This window comes from Malaya genurostris, chromosome 1 (assembly GCF_030247185.1).
Source record: "Malaya genurostris strain Urasoe2022 chromosome 1, Malgen_1.1, whole genome shotgun sequence".
NCBI classification, from domain to species: Eukaryota; Metazoa; Arthropoda; class Insecta; order Diptera; family Culicidae; genus Malaya; species Malaya genurostris.
The window spans coordinates 76,929,220-76,957,119 of record NC_080570.1 but is presented as its reverse complement, the minus strand read 5'-3'; the positions used below and the strand labels follow the sequence as shown (position 1 = coordinate 76,957,119).

Here is a 27,900-nt window from a genome sequence, read left to right as displayed (position 1 = left end):
GAGGTTATGTTTGGTCGTCGTATACGGACTTGTCTGGAGCTACTTCGCCCATCATCAGCAATTTTACCAATGACACCGCATGTTCAGCAAGATCAACGTCGAAGATCGTTCAATCGAAACGAACTGGTTTTCGCAAAGGTTCATCACAGAAACACTTGGAAGTGGGCTCCTGGTGTTATTCTGGAGAAGATAGGTAATGTGATGTACAACGTTTTGGTTGATCGTCGAGTTCTGCGTTCCCATATCAACCAATTACGATGTCGTACTGGAACTGTTTCACCCAACACCGGTTCTTTATCGTCAGCCAGCAGTAGTACTAAATTGTTGCCGCTCGACGTCCTTCTTGGTGCCTGGGATCTACCGAAGCTTTCAGACAGTACACCCGCAGTATCATCCGTTGGCTCACCGCAGTCTTTGGTTACGCATAGCTCACAATCGCCGACGTTACAGCCGATGACACCGACACGTTTGTCTTCTACTCCCACAAGTGTTCCACTACCTCAGCTAGTGGCAAGTCCGTCGTCCTCGTCATTATCTTCATCTACAGCAGCATCAACGGAGTTCGAGTCAGCGACCGAAGCAGACCTGGTGGAAACTTTACCGCGTCGTTCCACCCGGACCAGAAGTCGGCCACAATGGTTCGACCTGTACCACCTTTATTAAGAGCGGAGATGTTGCAGCCAACCAAACGGCAATACTGGCTACACTGCCATTATGCTCTCGAGTGACAGTTATGCTGCCACTGCGTTGACGCATATGTTGCTGTCAGTAGATTACCGCCAGTCCGGCTAGAAAGAAATTCAGAACGGTTGTCTAATAGAACAGACAACTTCTTTTATTGTGTCTTGTGTAGTATGTCTTTATTAAGTATTAAAGTATAGTAGTTCAGTTTTAAAATGAGTCTATTTATTACTTGTCTGTAAGGACACGCAAATACAGTTCTCTGCTGTCCAACCACCACACACAAGATACAACAGTAACTTACCCGACAATGCGCACCGAGGCTTCCGAAGAGCACTGGCAAATGTGTTTTCGAGCAATTTTCTTGGAAAATAGATATCCTTAGCTTGTGTCAGAGTTAAGGAGGACTATTTTTGTGTCGCGTTTACTCTGACTTGATCTTTGTTTTCTTGCAGGACGTTGGGAAATGAAAGTGATGTTTGTACAAATACAGTTGTTTGTATTAAATCAGACGGTACATACATTTATTGATTAAGGAAGTTTTTTTTTTGAAGATACACAGTTCCAAGTTTACCAAAGAACTAGAATCTAAGTTTTCTTCGACGGTAGAAGTATCAGCAGTATATTACGAACTTTATCATTATCTCATTTCATTCGGATAGAATAAAACACCTATTCCATAGATTCACACTTTCCAACAGCTTCCTCAACTACATGTGTACTATTTTCGGAATCGCCATAACCCTAATTATAAGACTATTACAACGAGTTTCTCGTGTTTTGCATGCAAACGGATCTTCTAGTCTATTTTCGTTCCCTATCATAGTTGGTTGAGTTCCATGATACGATCGTGAGAATTGTTCAGTATCTCGTAAGACCATGGAACGAGTGAAGCAAAACGGGACACATTCCGACATAAACATGTCTCACGGGAAAGCTACGCGACAATGACACATGATTTATCCCGATGTGCTGTACCCCCCTTCCGCTCGAAATATAACACTATTTTTAGCAAGAAAACGCGCTCGATGATGAAAGGAACGTGCGCGAGCCGAACAAGAGTTTTAGACCAGAAGGCCAATTCGTATACCTTACAGGAAACCATGTGGACGTAGTGATTTTATCGAACCGTGAAGTGTGCGACATATGGACGAATTATTGAGCGCAATGTTTCATCTAATTGTAGATTGAACATATCGACGATGAAAGGTTTCGGTATCGGTATAATTGTGTTTCAAAAAATAAAACATTCAGTACGTGCGTAAAAATGAAAAATTACTTCCAAATTTTATCCTCCCTAAAATTGGCTCAAAAGCTGTTGGTCTTATCATCATTCGCGCACCAGCAACCATCGAGGGCAAACAGGTTTTGGAAAGGAACCGTAATCTACACTTAAGCTAGTTAATTGTGGCCTGCCACCGTCTTGCTATGAGAAAGGTAGACATGAAAAAACGAGCACAAACAACAAACAATATCTAAAAAATTCACCTCACAGCACAGTTAGTATCTCCAAACCCGTACTTGCTATATACGGTCAGATCAGGAGTAAAACCGGCTAGCGCAGCATAAAAATGGGAATACTTCTTCACTGCCTGAATCGATAATGTTGCAATCGCAAACTGCCATGAGTTACTGCTACTACTCAGCATATCTTGGCATATTTCATAAGGACAACTGGGGTCTCTATACACATCTTCGCTTTCATCTCCAGTGTTTTGATGTGCCACTATAATAGCATATCCCATTTTACCCCGCACGTACCTTTTTCGAACCAACGGTTTATTTTGTCACCGCCGCGTCGTGGACAAGCTCACAAAAATGGCATAGCATCAGTCGTTTTTTCTCATTTTCTTTCATTTCCTTCCAATACATTGGTCTTCGCTTCTGATGATGGCATTTTCCTCCTATGTTATTCAATGCAACAATATTTCCAATCTTGCTGCCCCATAAACAGACTCCCCCCGATATAACAAGTGTTCTTTTCTCTTGCGAGTTAACGACCTCGTTCGTTTCGGTGATGCATAGCCGCGACCCGTGTGTCAAAAACAAAGGAAAAAATCCGATTTAACATCTGATCCCAAACGGTCGATCCGCCTGGAACCCGGCAAATGTTTATTTATCTTTACGACTTAAATTCACTTTAGATAATTTGGAAAGTGTATATTGCACCACAACCATATTTCAATAAAAACCAGTCAAAAACGGTTCAGTTGTTACACTACTCCATACGAGCGTTTTATTGCCCAGTAAGTAAATGAGAAGCTATGTATGTAGAGAAACCATATGCATACTTCACAGGATGATTTAAAACTGTTCCGCTCCAAAGCATTGTTGGTCATTTGTTTTACAAATGAGGGCTTGCCAGCTTGCCTGGCATATCGTAGCGGGAAACCACTTGCTGTTGTATCTCACCCAAAATTGTGTCATAGTGTGAAATGAGATGAAGATTAAATGCAATACAAAACAAATCAACCCAAAAATTTCAATTATGAAAATTAACAGAATCTTAGCATCCTTACTCTTATCAATTCCTCTGTTTAGACTTTTTATAGAGTTGATTTCAATTTTGACATGAATCTCGTTGTAATAATGGTTCTTAGAACTGAAACAAAGACAGTAAGGATGGTGTCTCAAAGACAGTAAGGATCTCGACTAATGAAATGAAAATAGGTACAATTCTCTTACATGATGACGTGTCAGCAACTCATGCGAGACACAAGCGTTGGCATGTACTCAGTTCACTCATGCATGATTCCAATTGCAGGTATTTGACACGTGACCGGAGGTATGATGATACATAGCAATTTTCATTCACATTGTTTGTAGATTTGTTGTTCTTATCAAGTATATATTTTGAAATGATATACAAATGCAAAATCTTATCTCTTATGTTTAATTAATGGGTTGCATACCTTCTGGTGCGAGAAAACATGCCCATATATTTCGATTGATCTAGAAGATGCAAAAATGATCTTATTTCTACTATAGATTCTTCTATAGTCTATAGTCTGACCAAAAAAAGTGTATTGGAGTACTTTTATGCTCTAATATAGAAAGAACCATCTTGAACCAGTTTATGTTGTATATAAACGATATAAAAACGACGTTAGCTCTTTCATATGTGACAACAAAATGATGGTGTACTACTATACTATCTTCTTCCAAGTAACAATAGCTAAAATGCCGATACTTCAAAGTAAGATCAAGAGTCTACAACGAGTATAACCAAAGAACTAGTTCTTCTGGAAATATGAGTGAACAACAGTTCTTATTTTAAAGAACGATAGTTCTCTAATCTTTTCAAAAGAAATAAAAGTGATTGGATTCAATGAGAAAGTGCATTAATAACTGTATGTTTCGAAACGGTCATCGTTTTTAAGAATGCAGTAGAAATTGCATATGTTTAGTGACCGTCGACAAAATTGACATAAGTGAACGATTACTACTTAAAATGAAAACAAATAACTGCACTTGCTATGAAAAAAGTTTGTCACCAACGAAATATAATTAAGCAGTGTATCGAAAATAAGCTATCCACAAATTTTTCTTTCAAATTATGATAAAAAACGATATTTTATTAAAATTGATCCTTTATTGTACGAGGTTAAACTTGATCATAATGAAAACTGGATGAAATTTAAGTTATTTCTTCACTAATTTTCGAACGCTCTTCATCAAGTTCCGGACAAGTGTTGCATCGCATTTTTTGGACGCTTGAGCCCAATTTTTTTTTGAACTCCTGCATGCTCCCAGCTGCCTTACCAGCCTTCTTGAAGACCCTCTTCATGATTGCCCAGTTACGTTCGATGGGTCGAAGCTGAGGGCAATTTGGTGGATTGATATTTTTCCGGGTTTTCTGCCTCTTCCTGGTAGCTCATCCAACGAATAGTGTTCTCCAAACTTATTAATGATGGTTTTAACACTGGCATGTAGAATTCTGAACCGTTTCGTCAATTTTTGCATAATAATACCATTCTCATTTAGCCATGTGTCCAGAACCTTAATTTTCACTTCCTTTTCAATACGCGACATTTTGAAAACGCAGAATTTCAACCGCACAAACAAGTAAACAAACGAAAGCTGACAGCCAAACGCACAGCATGCTGTGATCTGAGCATAAAAAACTATCACAAATACATGCGTACAACACAAATGTATGTGGATAGCTTATTTTCGATACACTCCTTATTTGCTCTCGTATGGATTCCGCAGAAACATACAAAATGTAATAACTTCTCAATACCTCAATACAGTTGTATATGCGAGAGATATCCATTGCTCCAAAACCAGACGAGCAGGAGACTTATTTCACTATTTTACGCTGGATACAAACTGTTCACTGGGCTGATACAAAGCTAACTAATAATCTTAAAGTGTTTGAATATCTCTGCACGATTTTGTATGACAAAAACTTATAGAATAGTGAAGGAAAAAAGAAGGAATGAGAGTACCAAGAAATATCATAAAGTGATGGCAATATGTACGATGATGAACATACGCGGAAAAATGATGTAACGATGTACACTATTTAATGTACTAGAATAGATATCCACAATAAATAAAATAAATAAATAGTAATAAAGAAATAAGCCTCCCACTACAAACATGCGTAAGAGGTGGAGCCAGGATCATACAGTTTAGGACCAGCTGCTAATGCTTCATAGCGAAACATTTGGTGTCTACCTTGCAGTTCAACTTAAAGCGCTATAAGGAAATAGCAGTTCAATTTAAACCTGAAAATCGCATAGATTGCTGCTGAATTTAAGTTTACAACATTGCAAAGATAAAAAAAAAATATTTTCACGAAGATATTGTGCCTCGCCTAAATGTAGAATATTCGTCCTTTGTTTTTCGAAACTCGACTTCGACTAGCAAACAGCAGATTGATTCTAATTGTATGACACTTAACATTCAGTTGGCTTGGATTTGTCAGACAAGTGCATACAAACTGACTGAAATACTTAAATTTTAGCTGAGTTTGCACTTAATTCTCATGTAGAATCTATTTCCGTATTAAATGCATGAAAGCTTGTTAATAAAATGTCATCATTTGAATATAAAGGTTAAAATAATTTGCTAAACTTAGTTTATTGCATTGCAGTTTTACGATTTAACTTTATATTCTATATATTGTAAAACGATGACTATCATCATCGTTGTTAGACACGAAGCCCCTGAATGAATTGAACTATTCTGTTTGGCTTTCCACAATTCCATTACCAGCAAACACAAGCATTATTTGAATCATGCAAATTAGAATGAAAAGATATCTCGTGATTTTTTTTTCAAAAGACTGCTTCAGCAAGTGACAGTTTTCTTTCTCGTCCGATTGCGGGGCTATGATCATAATTTTGATTAACATATTGTCGCAAAACTGAAATGTAGAGGCGCTGCTTGTTTAGAGATGATACTTTCAGCAAGAGCTGTCAAATCGGTAGGAAAATTTCTAATTACTCCACCTTTTCAACGATTTCTTATGAAAACGGGCAAATTTATTTGAAAAATCATAGTAGAAGTTGAAGAAAAAGTTTTTACTCTGAGGCGGTAATGTTGATCTTAGTTCATTGTGCGAAATCTACTGTTTATTCAGAACAGAGCATTAAACCACAGACTAACAGACATGACAGTATGAGTAAATTCTTATAAAAATCATTTTTCGTGATGCACTAGTTCCACCTATATTGTACTGCGCGAACTATTTACTATCTGTACACCCCTTGTGTTATGTAAAAGTTTTTTTACTAGTTGGTTTCCCCTCGTTTGTCAACACCGATCAGCTGCTTGCAGGGATGCCTGATTTCATCAAAATATTTGAAAATGAATCGTCACAATAAATTATTGGATTACGTTGATAATATATTTAACTTTCTCGCAATGTAGGAAGGTAGCCGTTTATTTGACTCAACGTTGTTCATCTAGACTATTTTCTATTATGTTGGTAGTTTTCACTCGAAATTAAGTGGTGGCAGACCAGAAAATATTGTAAATATTGTAACAAAAAGGGTTCGTTTTTGTATTGCGTTGGAGGATGAGAAGTAGGCACAATTATGTATATAGTTTTGGCAATATGTATTAAATCTGAATCCTGCATGAAATTCGCATGGACATATACAAATCAATACACTACAGGTAATTCTGTATGAACGGCAACTCTGTTGGTAAATGAAAAAATAAACACAGTTTAGATGACAGACAGGATGTTTTTGATAGGGTAACGTGGCGCCATCATGACACATGTGAGTACTGTCCCAAATAAAGGAATATTCGAAATGACCGTTAAGATGATTGAAGAATCTAATTTGAGTGTCCTGTCTGTTAGTCTGTGATTAAACTTGGTTTGATACCATTTTTCAAATGTCTGGAAATAACAAATATCCGATATAAATAGTACTCGATCGCAATACATCCTAGTACTCGAGAAATCAACGTTACACTGGTTTCTCTTTAAAAAAATGTCCGAAAAAACCTAACCTTACCCAATTTCATACATTTCTGAAGATTTTCCATGTTTAATCGTAGTTTACACTAGAAAAAGTAGTAGTAATCACTTTGAAATCGATTTTCTTCTACTCCGAGTGTACTTTTATTGCTAATATCTATTGTACTCTTGAATAAACGATAAAAATGTTGCAAATCACTACTGCCGATATGAAAATTTCCGAAAGAATCCTCCTTTTCTTGGTTCCATTTTTCATTGGCAGGTGTCGCTACAGGTAAATCAGCTTTGCGACAATTTGCCAATCACTAATTTAAGTTTTCGTTTCATAAACTCAACTCTGAGAAAATAAACAAAGACAATCTTTTGCTGAATCGTTTTTCATCAAAATTCACCGGCAATTTAATGAATGTACTTACTGAGTGAAAAATTTCTGAGACATTTGATGAAAAATTTGATTCAATCAGTTCACGAATTTTCTTGCAGCCATTTTATCCAAAACTTATTTAGACATTTTGTTCAAAACTTTTTTATTGTGTGTTTGGCACTTAATATTGCCGCAATTGTCGGAGAAAATATAAATTATTGATGTGACATTTATACATCACTATGGTGACACTTCAAAATAACATGTTTTGACAATGATTTATGTCATAAAGTTACACACTTTATTCTTATGTTCGAATCATTCGATATCAACATGCTCACTCATAAGAATGAAATATAATGACATTCGAACTTGTCATATTGGTTCTAATCCTAACCTCAACAGGATTATGGCGAATAGCGAAACATCCGGAAAAAAACTGCGTAACGAACTGCAAAACAGTTCCTGAGATACTGTTTCATGGTAAATTGTGTTCCTAGTTTTCAACATAATTCCGTTTAAAACCTCTCTAGCTGATGCCCATCAACTACTTTAACATCTGCACACTTGAATTGAACCAATAAAACGCAAATTTTAACAATTGAATATCGATGACGCATTGATGAATTAATTCACAGTTAAACACTGTAATATGATTTCAGACATACTCTGATAAAAATCGACACCTTGTACAGAAGTGTTTTACACTTAATTTCAGGCACCGAATATGTCTCGATATTTATACTGCTAGTGTAAATCACTTAAATATTATTTAAATGAGATTATACTGGAACTTATAGATATACCACTAAGAAACTGCGAATATATTCTAAATGCATCACACTTAATATTCAATTCGCTAGACACTTACAATATAATAGTTGGACGAACAACTATAAACTGATGAAAATACTTCGGTTTCAACGGATTTAATACTTAGTTTTCATGTGAATTACACTTTCTATTGAATGCATCACAGTTCGTTATTGAAATGTCACCAGTAACTAATAGTTTGATAAATATGATTTATTATTCACGAGCTATGTTTTGTAATTTACTGTAAAAATATTATTTTTTTTACGTCGACTGATTTCTTATCATACATGAACTGAATAATGTTGTTTGGTGGTTCATTATCTGTAAAAGCTAACAAACACATCTTATGAGTTATTTATTTCTTAGTAATACCGCTATTCGATAATCTAAATTTTCGTTCCATCCACAAAAAGTTGAGAGATGAATTTGAAAAATGTTTAGTAATTAATACAAAAGAAAGGAAACAAAAAAGAAAGAAAGACTTTGCTTTGCTGTTCAAAATCTCTAAAAACTAGTAGTTCAACTCCAGTTTCAATCAGTTGCAATCAGATCACGAAGATGCAGTCATTTGTTTAAACCATTTTATACGTATATTAAACACTTAATATTACCGCAATTGTCCGAGAATAAAAATTTTATTGAGAAAGCATAAATACATCAATAAGGTAACACTTCCAACTGACATGTTTTTACATTGATTTATGTCATAAAGTCACACACTTTAATCTTATGTTTTAAACATATTAACATGTCCACTAGGGTGGGACAAGGTTGTATGGGAAAAAGACGAAAAGGTTTATTTTCTCGCTCCACCAAACTTTTCGTGTTTCCTTTGAGCCCCATAAGAACTATGCAAAATTTTAGCTCGATCGGTGAAACTATATTTTCGTGCCCGAAATTTAAAGTTTGTATGGGATTTAGTATGGGAAAATTGATTTTTTACAAAAAAAATCGGCTGGAGATGAATTTATAAACTCTAAAAATCAGTAAATCGATTATTTTCATAGGAAATTTAACTAGAAAGAAAACCTTCGAAGACAGCAATACAACCCGGCATTTGTTGAAAAAGTTATGGCAGTAAGACTGTCATACGTGTATGACAACCATAAAAAATCTTGCTTCTAATCCTTTGAACACTGTCAACATATGAAAAAGGTAAAGTGATTCCAAAATTCGTGTAGATAAAATATTAAATTGTAAAACCTCTGGTAGCTAATCGATTGTAAATCGATTCTAAGAAATCGAATACTGCAACACATTGTCAGTGTAGCTGCATAACTATTCAGCTAATATAAAATATATTATCATTCAAACAATGTCTGTCTTACTGCAAACGTCTCGGACCTTTATGAGTAACAATTTATTTTTGCTAGCCTTTTTGTCAACAAAATTTGAACTTAAAATAGAAAAGAAATAAAAGCATACAGACATGATGACAAGAACGTTTAATATGACAGATAGTTTGCACTTTAATTACGTCATCCATTTTTCACTTTCATACAATCACACGACAAGGATGAATCGCGAGCTTATATTTCACTGGAAATTTTACATCTATCGCAAGATGTAAAACGGTAAACATTAGGTAAAATAGTAGGTGTATGGCTTCACAGTAAAGTAAAGTAAAGTAAAGTAAAGTAAAGTAAAGAAACCATACCTGTGCAGCGTCCTTAGCAAATTTGCTGGGTTGCATTGGCGCAGCAGTTTTTGTTTACGCGACACTGAGGTGCTCTGCGTAAACAAAGAAATTTCACGGACAACCGCGGTAACGTTCACGATGGTCTCGGGTTTAGGCCGAACAGCTAGTGAAATGTTAGGAACATAAAAACCACTAGTCGGAAAAAATCAGAGTTCAGTTCAGTAGAGCCCAGCTCGGTTCAGCACAGACCAGACTCAATTTCTGAAGAATTAAGTGAAAAGTTAAGTCTAGTTCGGAGTGTAATACAGTAAGCCGTAGGAGTATGCATAGTGGGCATTGTGAGGGTCAAGTATCTAGTGACCTCAAAATCAAGCAAGAAATAATGTTTTCGGAAGGCATCTAAAGAAGTGAAAATTGCTGTAATGAATAGAGATTTAACAGATTCATGTGTAGTGTTTAAGATCACCATGAAGTGTTGTGAATAGATTTTCTAACTAGTGGAGTATGCACTAGATTGTACTGCAGTAGGACATACGTTCATATGTGCGTAAACTTAATGATACGCCGAACTTAGTGAGACTGCGTGAAGTGTTAGCCTTATTAACAATCGTTAGTGACTTTTGTTAGATTGTGGGAAAGAACTCCCAAAACAGCCTAATCCTGCACTATTGAGAATAAGTAGCTGTTAAGTGAAAAGCATAAAAAGATAAACTATAAACTCAGAAAAAAGGTGAATTTCGTGGTATTACTCCGTATAGAACTAAAAGAAACGTCATCTTCGTTATTCTGCCACCCGCCACCGCTCGGCCGGGAGCCTACACCTGAATTCGTTTGTTTCTAATTTCGGTACAGTAGAGTAAAAAAACATGCATCAACATTTACTTGCTATCGTGACTGAATCCTTATCAAATGCACTTGCCCCTGTTTTGAAATGAGCGTATCAATTTTCAAGTGCCTGAAAGTGTCATGACAAATGATTACCGAGGTGTATTGACACAAACTGATAACCTAATGCATGGTCTGGCCGGTTGACTTGACTTGGTATTAATTTAAGCATCTTAAAGATAAGCTTCGCTATGACAGAGTAAATATGAACTGCGTCTAGTTCGTTTTGTCTATCGTGAACCGAGCCATACGCAAACAAAACTGTTCGGTATAACGTTCCTATCAATCTATATCTAAAGTTGTAAACTAATTTTAAGTTTAAATGTTCGAACGCTTTCAAATACAATTTGTTCTAGATTCATATTCTTTAAACCTCAACTATAAATTATACCAACCTTTTCTCCTTTTCAAATTGTATGATATGATTCTAAATTATTATTTTGTTTTCTTCTCATTTACAGCCGAAAGTGACCTTATAACATTCGCTCAAATCAAAACTCACTACACTGCGAAACATCCCATCGAAACTGGTCTGTTCACTGCGAAAACACGCTCGGAAACACTGCAAGAGCTGTACGATGCTGCCGCCAAGACACCCGTTTCGGCAATGGCCGAAATGGATCGGCTCGTGGGTCGGGATGGATCGGAACGTCGCAGCTCAGATGCTTTCCTGTGCACACCCGTTCTGGGAAGAACGCGACGGAAACATCGTGCTAAGATTGACATGGATATTGAAACTAGATTAGTGAGTGTTAAATTTACAATATATTGAGAATATTTTTCCGTATTCATAACATATTAAATTCGGAAAGGATGTCGTAATGAAATACTTATACAATTATGCCATGAACTTAGGAATTTATTCTCTTATGAGCCTCAGTATATGTGTACATGATGTGTGTATTATGTCTGTAGAGGCACAGCCATTTTTTTAAATAGTTCATTGCACAAGACTGAAAATCTCGATGTTTCTGTAAGCCAAAGTAAAAAGTTAGTCTTTATAGCTAAATTAAGAAGTGAGTCTTAATAATTTAATAAACAAACCGTATCGCTGAACGAGCAATCCGAGTAGTGATATGTGAAAAAATTCGAATCTTAATCCAATGTTGATATGATGCTGATTTTGTCTGCTAAGGTTACTTTCATTCCAATTATTTGAACGATTGGTATATCTGGATCGACTTTTGACACTAGAGAACAATTTCTAATGTTGACAAAAGTCTATTATAAACTTGAATACTAATCGGTTTCTAGAATTGAATTCAAAATAAATTTAAAGACGATGGTTTGCATTCAACTTGAAGTAAAGCTTTTCAGAATTTTTCACGAACACTAATTCTTGAATTCTGGAAAATGTAAAGCAATGATAATGGATTAGCTATAGTGCAATGGACCTACTAACTCTAAGAATACTTGCAAGTCGAAACTCAATTTCAATCGAATACTGACCACAACATTCGATTTAGATTTGCTGCTATCTTAGTGTTCGGCTTTGAGTGTTCCTCAAACATTAAATGCTGCTGCCTCAGTGAATTTTACTGGCAATAAAAACCGGCAAAATGGCTAATACTTCACTTCACGCTTGACAAATTGCACTGGTCCTGTGGCACACGTATGTTATGCCGTCCTACGTATACTGTATGTTCGGTCATAATTTCCACCTAAGAATGTTTTATAGCACTGGTTGGGCAATTTGGAGCTTCAGTCAAGCGAAGCCAACAAAAAGCGCCCTTTTCTGTCATTTTTAGATTCCTTCCTATGCAGACTTTCTGTTCTTCTTTTTTCTCTCGATAGTGATTATTTGCCAGATCGGTTACACAATTACAATTTTTATTGGCACAAAAATTATGCTTTGGAAAAATATCCGCAAATAAGCTTGAAAATTAACCGGTGCGATAAAAACAGAGCTCATTGAATTTCATGTTCAAATACCTCAACAACGATTGGTCTCAGAGGAAATGTTCATATGCAAATTTATGGCTATAGATCAGCGTCGCTTTTACCTATTAATGGGCCCGGGAGCAAGATTAATTTGTGTGTCCCTAACTAACTAAATCATCTTATTTTTTGCTCGGTTGATCCAGCCAATAGTCTCCTACGACCGGGGGCACGTATCCAGAGTTTCAAAAGGGTAGGAAATGGCTGTCACGACAAGCAAGAATGTCTCGAACTGGGACATTGGATAGTCTACCTTGGGAACGCAAAGAATTTATTAGTTGAGATCTGACATCACGATACTCCACGCATGTCCAAACGACATGATCACTATCCCGATAACCTTCTCCGCAAGCACAATGATTAGTCTCGGAGAGCCCAATTCGAAGGAGATGTGCATCTAACGTGTAGTGATTGGACATGAGTCTGGACATCACACGAATGAAATCCCTACTCACATCCAGTCCCCTGAACCATGCCTTTGTCGATATTTTAGGAATAATTGAGTGCATCCACCGACCCAGATCATCTTTATCCCAAGAAGCTTGCCAGCTGGCAAGTGTTCTTTGGCGAGACGAGCTATAGAATTCGTTCAAAGCAATCGGTCTCTCATAAATTTCACTCTCAATAGCACCACGTTTGACTAAAATATCGGCTCTTTCATTGCCTGGAATGGAGCAATGAGCCGGGACCCAAACTATTGTGATTTGATAATTATTATTCAATGTATCGTTCAGGTATTGTTATTTTGCCCAAGAAAAACGGTTCATTTTTGCCAGCAGCGTTTGAGCGAATGGGTTCAATTGCACTCAGACTATCTGTGAAGAGAAAATAATGGTTTGGAGATAATGTGACGATCAGTGTTGGTGATTGCCGAAAATTTTACAGAAGCTGCTATATTGCTATCTATATTGTATACAACATTTTCAATCCGGTAGAAGATGCTACAAGAACTCGAGTCTCTCAATACATGAATCGTGAGAGAATTTTGCTACATTTCTTCGCTCCATTTCATACTCAGAGTATTTCACGCCCCTAAAAAAAATTTACAGTCTGATAATGATCGTTGCTGTGTGGAATTTCCCAAGAGAGAATCGCAAGTTGACAATTATCGCAGAAAATCGAATCGATGATTCAACTTGATGATTCTCATACTAGGTTGCAATATTTCAAAACCCTAGTGTGGAGCATTCACATTTTCGTAGACACAACTTATACAAAGGTTATGAGCACATAGTTAGAATAAGCGGCAATAGTAAAATGATTCTATCGCAATTATCAACTGCCTGTATAGAATCGGATCGCGAAACGAGAATAAGCGACCGTTTGTTGCTTCAGAGAAGATCCCCACAGCAGCGTGCTAACCTTTGATTCTCAGAAATGTCATCGAGAGAAATTCGCTCTCGCACTGGTGTCGATTCTATGTTAAATGAGCCATACCGGGTTTTTGTTGTTTCGATGATTTCCGTCTCTCTTTGATGGCACTGATTCAATCGTTGAAGAGTTGCCAGTGAACGTTCTTTGATACGATAAAAGCCATCCTTGGTGACGATTACACTCAAACTATAATGAACTGCTGCTAACTCTGCTATATAAACAGATGCTGGTTCTTGAAGCCTAAATGAAACCGAAACATTATTGTTGAATATACCAAAACCAGTAGCCTCCTCAATTCGTGATCCGTCCGTGTAAAATATTTTCTCAGAGTCAATATGCCTGAACTTACTTGTAAATATTTTTGAGATTTCCAACGAGCGTAGGTGTTCCGGAATTCCACGGACTTCGCGCTGCATGGATATGTCGAAAAATAAAGTTGAGTCAGGGACATTTAGGAGGCTGACACGGATAGGAATAAATCTTGAAGGGTTGATTTCCTGTGACATATGGTTAAAATATACTGTCATGAATCTTGTATGAGAATGAAGCTCAACTAGCCTTTCGAAGTTATTAATAACCAGGGGATTCAGTACCTCACATCTTATTAGCAGTCGCGATGAAAGCTCCCAAAAACGATCTTTCAGTGGAAGAACTCCCGCCAGAACTTCAAGACTCATTGTATGTGTCGAATGCATTCAGCCTAAAGCAACTGGCAAACAACGACATTGAATTCGCTCTAATTTGATAATATGAGAGTTTGCAGCGGAACGAAAGCAAACGCATCCATATTCCATCACTGAAAGTATCGTTGTCTGATACAATTTTATTAGATCTTCCGGATGAGCACCCCATAGATGGTGATGTTGAGCGACTCAAATTAATATTAAAAATAATAAATTGTTTAATAAAGTTATCTAGTTTGTAGAACTCGTGAGTCGATGACCAAATAAACTCAATATCACACTAATTAGAGGACGAACTTCCAGAATAGACAATCTAGAAATTCTAGTCAATTTCTCATTTTGACAATTATGAGAAAGGCTTGTTGTTACACAACTTGACGGATTAAATTGGATTTTATAATATTTCGGTTGCTAGATCCTATTTACAAATGATTCGGAAGTAATGATTCTAGATGAGTGTCAGGAAATCATATCGCGGAACGTTAGCTCAAAGTTGGCTTAGTCACTCAGTTTTACGCCAATTCTACTGCGCTTACCTTGAGCGATAACCAATTAATAGTTTTTAATTACCCATGTTGCATACAGTTTTGCGAGCGCTTGCTGTAAACAGTATACTGTGTTGGCACTACTGCTACTAACAATCAAGTTATGAATGGGATGTTTATTATTAAATAATCGGCTACCTACAATCATCTCATGAAATTTATCCGTACAAGAAGGCATAGAAAACGATTCAAACTGTTACAATTTCACAAGGTGAGGGTGATCGAGTTTTGTTTAGCAATCCACCAATAAAAAAATTTAAAAAATGTCTATAGGTAGGAGTGCGCGTTTGTATTTTTCAATATATAAGTGCACTTCATGTGTATGGATGTGTGTATAACAAAAATATTTTATCTGGTTTTGCACTGCAATTTCCTACACTTTCTGTTTCTATCCATCTTCGGCGCTGGAAAATACTTAAATAATAAGATGATATAATTTCAAACCTAGAAAAAACATAGTGATTTTACATCTCAGAAGATGCACATAAATGGAGCGTCGCATTTCACGTAAATTTACGTTCAAGAACATGTGCGTGAAATTCATTGAAATAAAAAAGGCGGGTGGGTAATGTCAGAGACATAACTGGATGTCGAGAATACGAAAACAACTGACATGTTCCTTAACACTTCCGAATATCAATTAGTTGATCAATTGTATGAATTATTCAAACATTCCCCTTTTCCAATTTTTGTTGAGAGATTTGTTTTTACCTGATTTCGTTTGTAGCTTTTTCACTAATGGCGGCCCTAACGGCTATAAAAATAGCCGCATACAGAATTTTAATATCAATTATTTCATTTCGGATTTGCATAATTTATTGAATAAAAATATCAATATGCTGTAGGCATTCGTTTCTAGCATTCAGAAGGGTCAAATTAATTCTCTACGACAAATTAATTCTCTACGACATTAAACTCTGGAACATTTTTCGCAAAAACAAAGAAAGAACTTGATCTCGATTACTGTGAATTTCACACTGCGAAAAGTGCACAAATCTAACCAAACTGTTTTAGATTTGCACTAAACTGAGGATATTTCCTTTCGATTTGCGAACAACAAACCCTAATAGTTCTTTGAAAAACTTTTAGAGCCATTAAACGGCTGATTTTGTGTATTGCTCTCCACCGTTGCTTTTTCACCAATGCAAATGACTGGCAGCTGTGACGTAAGGAAGCGAAACTAGCTTTGCAAACGACACATAATACATCTACTCGCAGTGGCGATACAATCCAAACTGATCCAATTTTTGTTGAGAGGTTTGTTTTAACCTGATTTCGTTTGTAGCTTTTTCACTAACAGGCGGTCCTAACGGCTATAAAAATAGCAACACATAGAATTTTAACTTCGATATTTCATTTCGGATTTGCATTTCATTGAATGAAACTATCCGGATGCTGTACGGGATTCATTCCTGCCTTTCAGAAGGACCAAATTGTGGAACTCACCACGATATTAAACACTGTTCGGAACATTTTCTCGAACGATTTGTTGTACAGCAGCAGATATTTTGTTCTCTTCCTCAGAACGCGTTGGCTGGTGTTGACATGGGTCAAATGAGACAGGTTTTTCAATAGTGTACTATTGAAATACTTCAATGCTTTTTCTTTACACGGCCATCCATGGAAGTTGACCATCAATGTCAACTTCCCTCTCTGAGCAGCCTAGATAGCCGTGTAGTGTCGGTAGCGGTTTCCCAACTGGCTAAGAATAACGCTACGGTCCACCTGTACCGGTGGTATAAGTCCACCAAACAGGTAAGCCGTGTGGCATCCGGCGGAATTATTTTTTACCAAGAATTGATCCACTGGTTTCCTGTTCCATGTCGTAAAAGGCCACAAAAATAGGAACTCCTAAGCCAAGGTGTATTTCCGTGCCGATGGCTGAATGGCTGCAGGAGGTTAAACAATGCAGTCGTGAACGGAATATCTTGGGGTTTTCCCTTACTGTGTTAAGCGAAGCTCTGGCACAGTGGACGACTTCTTTCTTCGCAACTCGTGGGATTTAAATGATAATAACATTTAAAAAAATCCTTACATGGTTCGCTATAGGCGATTACAAGCCAATATATTTGGTTTCTTGTAGTTGTTGTACGGTTGGTGCTGGAGGTGGAATGTTCGTTACTCTAATTTATGATGGTTAGAGTGGCACAAATCAATCTTCAGCATAAACGTACAGCAACTATGAATCTATCCAGACTTCTTCAAGAAGGTAAAGCTTCTATAGCTTTGGTTCAAGAACCATATTTCCAAAAGGGAAACTTCTACGTTGGAAAATTGTTAAACCCAGTCTTTGTTGCCTTCAACAAGATCGGTATGACTAATCCACGTGAAATGCCTCGAGCATGCATACTTGCAAATAGTGCTCTCGATGTTTCTCTCATATCGGAGCTCACAACTCGGGATATTTGTGATGTCACAGTTTTTATAACTATTGATGGCGTAGACAGGAAATATGTTTATTGTTCGGCATATTTACCGCATAACCAACCTTCGCCAAGCGATGACTTCAAAAAGGTTGTATCATACTGCTGCAAGAGTGATATACCGCTTGTAATCGGCAGTGACATAAATACTCACCATATCACTTGGGGCAGCACAGATATAAATTCGAGAGGCTCTGATATGATGGAATTCGTGAGCAGTACAAACCTGCACATAGTCAATGCAGGAAACCGCCCAACTTTTGCGAGATCTGGAAGAGAGGAGGTTTTGGACGTAACTCTCTGCTCTGAGAGAATTGCGCATGAGTTGGTGAATTGGCTCGTCTCCGATGAGCTCGAACCTTCGTTGTCTGATCATAAGTACATATTCTTTGATCATTCAAACGTTAAATTTGATATTATCACATATCGTAATCCCAAATCTACAAACTGGGACCTCTATGAAGAGGGCTTGGCGACTAGATTTTACGGGTACCAACCAAAAATTGTAACCCCAATTGATTTGGAAAATGTTGTCGACGAGACAAATTCACTCATAGTTGCAGCATATGAAGAGGCTTGTCCACTTCGGATTGTGCGAGCTACTAGAGGAACTCCTTGGTGGAATGCTGAACTTGCTAGACTAAGGAAACTATGCAGAAGAGCTTGGAACCACCGACGCAGAGATGGGTCGGAGGCATTCGTGTTGTCTCGAAGGTCTTACAAAAATGCTCTTCGATCGTCTGAGCGAAGTGGTTGGAAAAGCCTCTGCACAAATGTCTCTAGTCTCAACGAGGCTAGCAGATTAAATAAGTTACTTTCGAAGTCTAAGGACTTTAATGTCAGTTTCTTGAGAACTTCAGATGGTGAACACTTGTCTGATGAAAGTGATGTACTTCACTGCCTTTTTAACACTCACTTTCCAGGATGTATGGATCCATCACCGACAGCTCTTCCCGAGACTTTTTCAGGTAGTTACGATTCTTGGGCCCTTGCTCGAAGCGTTGTGACGATTGAATCGGTCAAATGGGCAGTTGAGAGTTTTGCTCCGTACAAATCTCCTGGAAAGGATGGAGTTTTCCCAGTGTTACTGCAGAAAGGGTATGAACATTTCAAACATGTTTTGAAGAAAATACTTACTTTTAGTCTTGCGACAGGATATATTCCAAGAGCCTGGCAGGAAATAATTGTCAAATTTATTCCCAAAGGCGGTCGCGACACTTATGAGGAAGCGAAGAGTTTCAGGCCTATCAGTCTTAGCTCATTTCTTCTTAAAACAGTGGAACGCATAGTCGATCACTATATCAGGAATGTTAGTCTGGGCGTGCATCCGCTACATGGAATGCAACATGCTTACCAGCGTGGAAAGTCCACTACAACCCTGTTACATGATGTTGTGTACAACATTGAAAAAGCTTTCTCACAAAAGCAATCTTGCTTGGGAGTTTTCCTAGATATTGAAGGTGCCTTTGATAACGTGTCTTTCAATTCAATTCTGGAAGCAGCCCGTGGTCATGGCATACCTTCAAGTATCACAAATTGGATACACGCAATGCTTAGTAATCGACTTCTTTGTTCATCGCTTCGGCAAGCAGAGATTAGAAAGCTGAGTGTCTGTGGGTGTCCTCAAGGTGGTGTACTATCCCCACTTTTATGGAACCTAGTCGCTGATGGTTTGTTAAGGAAACTTAATAACCTTGGATTTCCGACTTATGGTTTTGCCGACGATTATCATATATTGATGACCGGTATAAGCATTAACACTCTCTTTGATTTAATGCAGCAAGCCCTGCGATCTGTTGAACAATGGTGCTGTCAGGTTGGATTATCTGTAAATCCGGGCAAAACATCAATGGTGCTTTCCACTCATCGTAGGATAATCACAGGAGCTCGTCCGTTACAGTTCTTCGGTTCAGAGGTCACTGTGGTCGATCAAGTTAAATACGTCGGGGTTATTCTTGACTCAAAACTGAATTGGTCTGCTCACATTGACTTCAGGATTAAGAGAGCTTGTATGGCTTTCGACCAATGCAGACGAGCTTTTGGAAAATCATGGGGACTCAAACCCAGATATATTCATTGGATCTACACAACTATTGTTAGACCAATTTTAGCATATGGTTGTCTTGTATGGTGGCAGAAAGGAGAAGTCGCGACAGTTCAGTCAAAGCTAAATCATCTCCAAAGGATGGTCCTAATGGCGATGACAGGAGCATTCACGACAACTCCTACTGCTGCTCTAGAGGCGCTACTGTGCATTAAACCACTACATGTGTTCCTAAAACAAGAAGCATTATCTTGTGCATACCGTCTTAAGGTTACAGGGCTTTGGAACAGTAACCCATTAGATTATGCTACCAGCCACACTCGCTTGTGGTCTCAAATGGTTCCATAAGATGAGTATTTACTCGCTCCTAGTGACCTAACTATCACATGCAGTTTTCCTTTCAAAACATTCCATGTGAGCTATCCTCTTCGTGAGGAATGGTTGTCTGGTAGTCTGGAACGACAACTTGATGAACACATAGTTTGTTATACGGACGGTTCTCTGTTGAATGGTCGTGCTGGTGCTGGTGTCTACTGTCGTGAAATGAGGCTGGAGCAGTCTCATTCACTTGGTAGATACTGTACTGTGTTCCAAGCAGAAATCTACGCGATTCTGTGTGGAGTACAATCGGCACTTCAGCAGAGGATCTGTGGTAAACGAATTTATTTTTGTTCCAACAGTCAGGCAGCCTTAAAAGCACTCAGTTCGAATGACTCACGGTCGAATCTAGTGATCGCATGTCGAACTCAAATTGAAGACCTCAGCATTTCAAATGCTGTTTACTTCTTATGGGTACCCGGCCATTCTGGTATTACTGGAAATGAATGGGCTGATGAGTTGGCTAGAGCTGGTGCAACGAATGATTTCGTTGGTCCTGAACCAGCTTTACCACTTTCAACTAGTTGGATAAAGCACAAGATTCGTTCTTGGGCTGCATCCAAACATGCCAGCTACTGGCGCAGCTTGCAAACTTGCGCTCAGACAAAAGCATTTCTACCAGATTTAAATCTGAAAATGTCAAAGTGTCTACTGCATTTCTCCAAGCAACATTGCAGTATTCTGGTCAGAGCTCTGACTGGACATTGCAAACTCAATTATCACATGGCTACTATTCAACGTTCTGAGTATTATTCGTGTGATTTGTGTGAATGCGATTATGGTACTTCATATCATCTGATATGTAACTGTCCCGCATTGACGCAGCTACGTATCCGGGTTTTTGGTTCTCCATACATGGTTGAGTCTGTGTATGCGGAGCTAAAATTGAAGGATATTCTCTCGTTTCTCACCCAATGTGGTAAGGAGCTATAGTCAGAAGGGTTCATCGTTCTTCCTGGAGTGAATGAATCCCTTCTGTATTCACCTTAAATAGGGTTTAGCAGATTGTTTGGCATCCTTTAGGGGGTGCCGAATTTACTTCTGCTCGTACATACTGCGAATCGTTCTGCATTCTTCCGGGAGTGCAGAATGGTGTCGCTTTTGTAAGATCTCTAAATCCTCTCGGGGGTTGGAGGTTTTATTAACAGCAGACTGTTCGGGACCTCGTAGATGTTCAGAATTTACTTCTGCTTCCACTAAATGTGATCCTCAGCGGATTGTTCGGCATCCCTTAGGGGTGCAGAATTTACTTCTGCTTTTATGTGTTTTTGTGTCGTCAATTTTTCCCATCCTCCTAGTCCAACCCTTACCATTTCCTTTCAATCCTTCCCTCTTATATATCGGGAAAATGATGCTAAAAACAAATCGATGGCAAGGCACAAATCTCCAAATATCAAGGGGAACGTGCCATTTGAGCCAATTTGTTCTGATTCCTGATTCCTGTACAGCAGCAGATATTTTGTTCTCTTCCTCAGAACGCGTTGGCTGGTGTTGACATGGGTCAAATGAGACAGGTTTTTCAATAGTGTACTATTGAAATACTTCAATGCTTTTTCTTTACACGCTTAAGTTGAAAAATTTCGATTTTATTGGTAGTTAGATTATATAAATCCTCTCACAGATCACTGAGCTATGAGCTTCAAAAATACGAGAAAGGCAAACGCGCCTTATGAATTATCCTCTTTGATACTCGTTTATACCAAACATTTCAAAAAAGTTAAATTTTGAATTATTTGAGATTATGTCACACAACTGAACATTTTATCATAAAATTGTGATCATATTTCCGATGGCATGTAGAAAAAATTATATTGATTCGTTAGATACAACAAGAGATATTCACGATCAAAAACTCTCTCAGAGGGTAAATTTTCAAAAGGCACCCCATAGTAAAGCATTCAAAAGGCACCCCATAGTAAAGTATTCACGACAAAAAACACTTATAGTAGGACGACAGCGGCGACTCGAACCGAGAATCATTGAATCACCAAGTATGTCCTTTAATCGACTGGGCCACAGAAGCACATAGTTAGTTGCGGATTTGGCTGGTAAATGGTTCATATAAATTCATACAGTCGCACTTGCTAGCCGAATGGAAATTACGGGACGAGTAAAATTCAGTCTCATCCAACATTAAGTCATTACAAATGGAATTTTCCGTCATTTGACAAATTAAGACTTAATGAATTGCATCGTAAGAGGGATTAAATATTTTTTGCGTATTGAATTTAAGAATCTCAGATGGATTGACAAGTCGTATTCAAATGGATTCATAGAAGATAAAATGTAATAGTAAATTTATCCCTTGAAAGCGCAAGATTTTGTTTTGTTCTATAATTATTCGATATATCTTTGCAAGAATCGCGTAAAAATGAGATAAATGCTAGGCAAATAAATTTTGCTACTTATGTTTCATTGCAGCCATCAGCAGTTGAGGATTTGAGAAAATGGACCTCAATCGAGGCCATAGGCGATGTAACAGTTCCTCCGGATTGCACCGCGCGTTTGTTGGGAAACAGCTCCACAATATTGGGAAACAGCTCACAGAATCCATCACCTTCGTACCAAGCTGGAACCAGCACTTCGTTCGATGAAACCGATGACATTATCGTGATTGATAGCAGCTCTAGAGGGCTGAGCCGAGAGCAGGATATTCCACTCGACCACAGGTTACCCTCGCCGGAAGAGCAGTGCCAGATGATTGCACTGAAGTCTGTACAGTTCGAACCATTTATAAATAATTGATCACTAATGCCAGTCATTTTCTTTTAGATTCCCCGCGGAAACTATCCGAGTAGATACCTCTGGACGAAGGTTCGACCGAATGTGTTCAACCAGGAAGTCACTGTTGCATTTTGTATCAGCGTCCGAACAAACGGAGCCTAATGCCACCCAGGTGGATGGAATCGACGGTGATACAATACGACGACGATCTAGACCGCGACGATCAAGAGGAAAGCGCCGAAACACTATCGCGGGAACGGATCAGAAGGAAATCGCCGAAGTAGTGAATAATGGGTAAGTTCATTGTTAATTAAGTAGTCGATTAACATTGTCCAACAATGGCGCAGACGAACGGTTAATATACGATTCGTCTCTGCTGTTCGTTTATTTGAGCTGAACCATACCAGCCATACTTGTTTGCCGTAAATTTATTCATTCTTCTAATGAAACATAATAGAAATCCGAGTATTGAGGCAAACATGCTATTTCGAATAGTTATTGCTGAATTATAGTACAATATATCATCATGTTCATATATTTCAATTACTTTTTTAACTGCTGCTAGAAATATCAAACCAGAAATGCATGACGGTTATGTGATTTTTACGTGTGGTAATGTTAAACATCAATTTGTTTCAAACTGTGTCATAAATACTTGTTCAATGTGTTTAATGTTTTGTATAACTTTTGCATGAGTTTGGAATTTTGTTCTGTCGAAGTTAATACGCATCCATTATTACATAAGATTGTAAACTGCTGCCATGAAAACTCCAGTATTTCGAATGCTTTGACAATAGGGGCGTTTATGTTTTCATTTTGCTCGAATCTTTGAATGCATTTTCATTTCAGTTTTTTGTTTCCTTAGCTTGGGAGTTTCAAGAGCTTGACGATTGTTTACCACTATGGACCGGAGAAGAATAACGTAAATTTAATAATCCGAACAATTTTCTTGCAGTCATTTTTGCAGTAGATTTCGCTTTTCGTTTTACAACTACAATACATTTTCTAAAATGCATTGGACACTTTAATTAATGCGGAATCTCACATTAATTATACTTGCCCCCAAGCAAAATTATCCATTGTGTTTTTAAACAATGATCAAATGCAAACTCTTCCAAAAAATATAATTTTAATACGCCTATGATAGACATCGAAACGGATGATCAAGAACTTTTATTTATCTTTATTTGATTGTATATATGTTTCAACATAATGTATTATAATAATTATTTGGAAAAGATTTATGGTTTTTTTCGTGTCCACCCAAATTGCAATTGCATTTGTTTGTACCTTCTCTATCATTCAAATCAAAATGTTATTTCGGAATAATCACGGTATACATAAACAATGTGATAATCACAGTCCAGGTTGAAACTCGGAGTTTGTTAAGGAAGAATTTTAGTACCTAATATTGATTTAGTCTTTTTCTATAAGATCTTGCATGATACAACTATTTCTGCTCACAGCTTCTATGTATCGACATCTGAAATGAAAATGTACGATTCAAATTTTATTCAATTCAATTGGCAATTCGTAGAATGCAATATAACCGCACTTCATGCATTTTGAAGTTCTATATAGCAAACAAGAAATTATTTATTTAAAAATCCACTAGCCATGTGCACACTTGATCCACTACTCGCAATCAATCGTAATACTGGAGTCGTTTTGCTAATCACTGCCACCCTTTTAATCTTTCTCCCACAGGGACGAAGTTACAACTTCCTCTGCTATCTCTACTAACCTGGTGCCTCGTAGCAAATCAAGCGACATACTCAAGAAAGAATCTCCATCTCCATCAGCAGACAACACCTCCAAACACACTACCAAAACGTCCCATTTCAACTCCCTCAAGCAATGGGGACGCAATCGTTTGCGATTGATTAACCGCGACTCGAAAGACAGAGTTCAGGACATTGATGACTTCAATATCACTGATACAACCAGAAATAGCAAGCGTAAGAGCTCCGACAAAGATATAAAACTTTCGCACGATCGAAAGCCATCCTATTCTTCGTCGGAGAGAAGTATAGTTGTCGCGGCCAGCACGGGAGCAACCGCTAGTATGCCAGCATCCATAAACCCAGTAAAACTTCGCGAGTCCTCATCAATTCGACGCCAACGCCGCACTGCGCTTGGTAATAAAGACGAACCACACTCATCCAGCGGAAACTGGAGTGCCAGCTCGGAATCAGGAAGAACGTCGATCGGTAGTGAAATCACGACTACTACCCAACCCAAATCAAGTGCCTCTAGTACATCATTAAATCACAATCATCACACGATTTCCAGTGGACCACCAAGTTCAATAATCAGTCGGCGTAGATTTCTTAATACATCTGCTTCCAGTAGTGTAACAAGTGAGGGAACCGCAACTCCAGATTTGCAAATGTATGACTATCACGACGAAGGAGGCGAAACAAGCTCCGTGTATTCATGCGATACTGAAGGTTACTACACATCTTTTCACGTTGATTCTGGCTTAAAAACTTTGAAAGAAGAAGAACCCGCAACGCCCATGCATTCAACTACTGCGCTCTCAAGCACAACATCATTTGAGAGCTCGGGTAATCAAACTGTTATTTCACCAGAAAACGAGTACGAGTTGTTCGGGAAGGGCTCAACTTCAACAACCACTAGTTCGGCAGGTACGATTTGTACAGTATTAGCTGAAGGTAATCGAAATTCAATAACAGGACCGACAGTTCCTGAACGAAAAAGCTCATTGACTAAGCTTAATCGAAGTAATAGCACCGCTAGCAATGGTACCCTGGAACGCAGCTATTCGAGTAGCACCGTCGGAAGCACATTGGAAAGAACAGGTACAATCAAGCGAAATGGACATTTGTTGCAAAAAGAGGTAGCTGCTTTGATTCATCAGGAAGAAGAAAGCAAAAAAAATCGAATTGAGTCACCGGATAGTGGAAATAACACCAGTTCATCTCCGATCGAATCTAATTCCAACTCCAGCCCAACACAGCGAATGAGAAGTTGTTCCGAGTTTGAGTACTCAGAGTCCTCCGACCTGGAATGTGTTGACAGGATCGAGAGAATTCGCGAGAAGACGACGATCAACACGAGCAGAATACCGTCAATGTGTATAATCACTCCAAACAATAGTGATGACGAAAATGGTTCACTGAAGCGAAAAAAAGAAAAACCCGTTGACATATCACACGAAGAACCGTCCGATTTCAAGAAAGATTCCAACAGCTTTAAGAAAAATAGTCTACTACCGCTCAATAGCATGTTTGATAAACTGCGGGGAGTATTGAAAAAATCACCCAGCAAAGATAGCTCCATAACGGAGAGTACCAACATTGACCCGATTTACGACGTTACTGGAGAGTACGTTCGTATCGCTGATATAAAGAACAGCAAGAAAAATCAGCACGGTGGTGTTTACTATTCAAACGATGTGGTAAAACGTAATTTGGCTACCGTTCTCTCGGGAAATTTGAACGAAGAAACCGAATACGTCTCGTTAAATGAACTTCCATGTAATATACGATGTGAGAGTAATGTTCTCTCGGCAGAATCCCAAAACACCCCTTGCGGAAGCGGAAAAACAACACGCACTACGAATGGGACTGCTCCTGAAGGGGAAAATGCCGACTGTGCTACGAAACGGGGTGCACGCGTGAAACTGGATGCGCACGGAAAGGTTATCTACAGTTCGGATAGTCTAAAGAGGAGAAAAGGTGCGCACACAACCTTCGCGCCGGGTCCATTTGTGAAAGATGTAAATACTACATCCTCCGCTAGCCTACCACCGACAAACATTCCTACGGCAAACGGTGTCACTGAAACAGTATCAAAACCAGCATCTGCGAATACTGCCAGCAATGTGGTTGCATCTCCCTTACTGAGTGGTGGGCTCACCAACAGAAAATCGATTCTAGTGAAACCAGTGATTTCTCAATCAGCACTGAAAACGAAAGCAATCATAAACGCCAGTAGCACTAACAACAACAGTACCCTGGCAGCCTTACGTATGGCCCCAATTGCCACCATTCTGCCAAATACCACTGCAGCACAGGACGTAGAAAAATCATCAGCATCACACATCATGTCGTCTGGTATTTTAAAAGGTGCTTACGTCAACGTTCAAGAATCTAAACCATCGACCACAAAGCCTCAAACAATTCAGTATATGGAACCAACATCGGTCCTAACTCAGCAGCCAGGTAAGCCCAAATTCCAAAAAGTAACATCATCTAGAATAGTTGGTGCCTCGCCGAAATTTAAAAACGTAATATTACCGTCCATGCGCCGTCAGTTGCACGCATCACAGTTTTCATTCAAGACAAAAAAATCTACTTCTCACAGCATGCACGAATCTCATCTCATTAGACATAAAGAGGACATTGACCTAAATAGAAGCAGTTCCACTGTTAAGCGCAGGGATAGCTATAGAACCGCCAATTCACTCAAAATCGATATCACTTCTCACCCGGACGCTTTCACTGATATTGCCGTAGCGAGAGGTGATACTTTATTTACGTCAAGAAAGGGAAATACTAGCGATAAAGAAAGTAAATTCTCCGAATCGCTAGATCAGTACAGTGACAAGGACGATGGTTACGAGGAGATAAGCGATGTCGATCTGGACGAGGATAGCAAATCTATTGTTCGTTCATTTGAAAGATTACTTAATTTGTCCGATGAAGTGTTCGGGATTCACAAATCAGGCAACGAAACGACACATTTATCAACAAGTACATTCGTAGAATTGGGTAGTAGCGAACTCCCCAATGACGACAACGATGAGCTGGAAGCAGTTTTGCGAGATTTAATGCCTGAAACTCCCACTAATTGTGGCTCAAATTTTGTATTTCCACTTACGCCTAGTAAACTGACCATACCCAGTGACAGCGGACAGCACCGAGCTAGAGTTTTAAGCTTCAGTGCTCCAACAACCAACGATCATTCTACTGATATTTGGTAGATATGAACGGTACGAAAAA

The 27,900-nt window shown here is 38.4% G+C and overlaps 1 protein-coding gene across 3 annotated transcripts in view; it reads left to right on the top strand.

Moving 5' to 3' along the window:
- Positions 1-27,900, top strand: part of LOC131440507 (mucin-2) — a 73,479-nt gene that overhangs the window by 37,442 nt on the left and 8,137 nt on the right. Inside the window, exons 1-5 of one of the 3 annotated variants that reach the window (XM_058611839.1) lie at positions 9,994-10,669; positions 11,286-11,569; positions 22,631-22,920; positions 22,982-23,227; positions 24,641-27,120. In XM_058611839.1, the coding sequence (XP_058467822.1) occupies positions 11,432-11,569; positions 22,631-22,920; positions 22,982-23,227; positions 24,641-27,120 (3,154 nt within the window). In that variant the 5' untranslated portion in view covers positions 9,994-10,669; positions 11,286-11,431. Of the gene's footprint in view, positions 1-9,993; positions 10,786-11,285; positions 11,570-22,630; positions 22,921-22,981; positions 23,228-24,640; positions 27,121-27,900 lie in introns of those variants that run through there. The other 2 variants (XM_058611838.1, XM_058611837.1) reach the window with 2 other exon arrangements.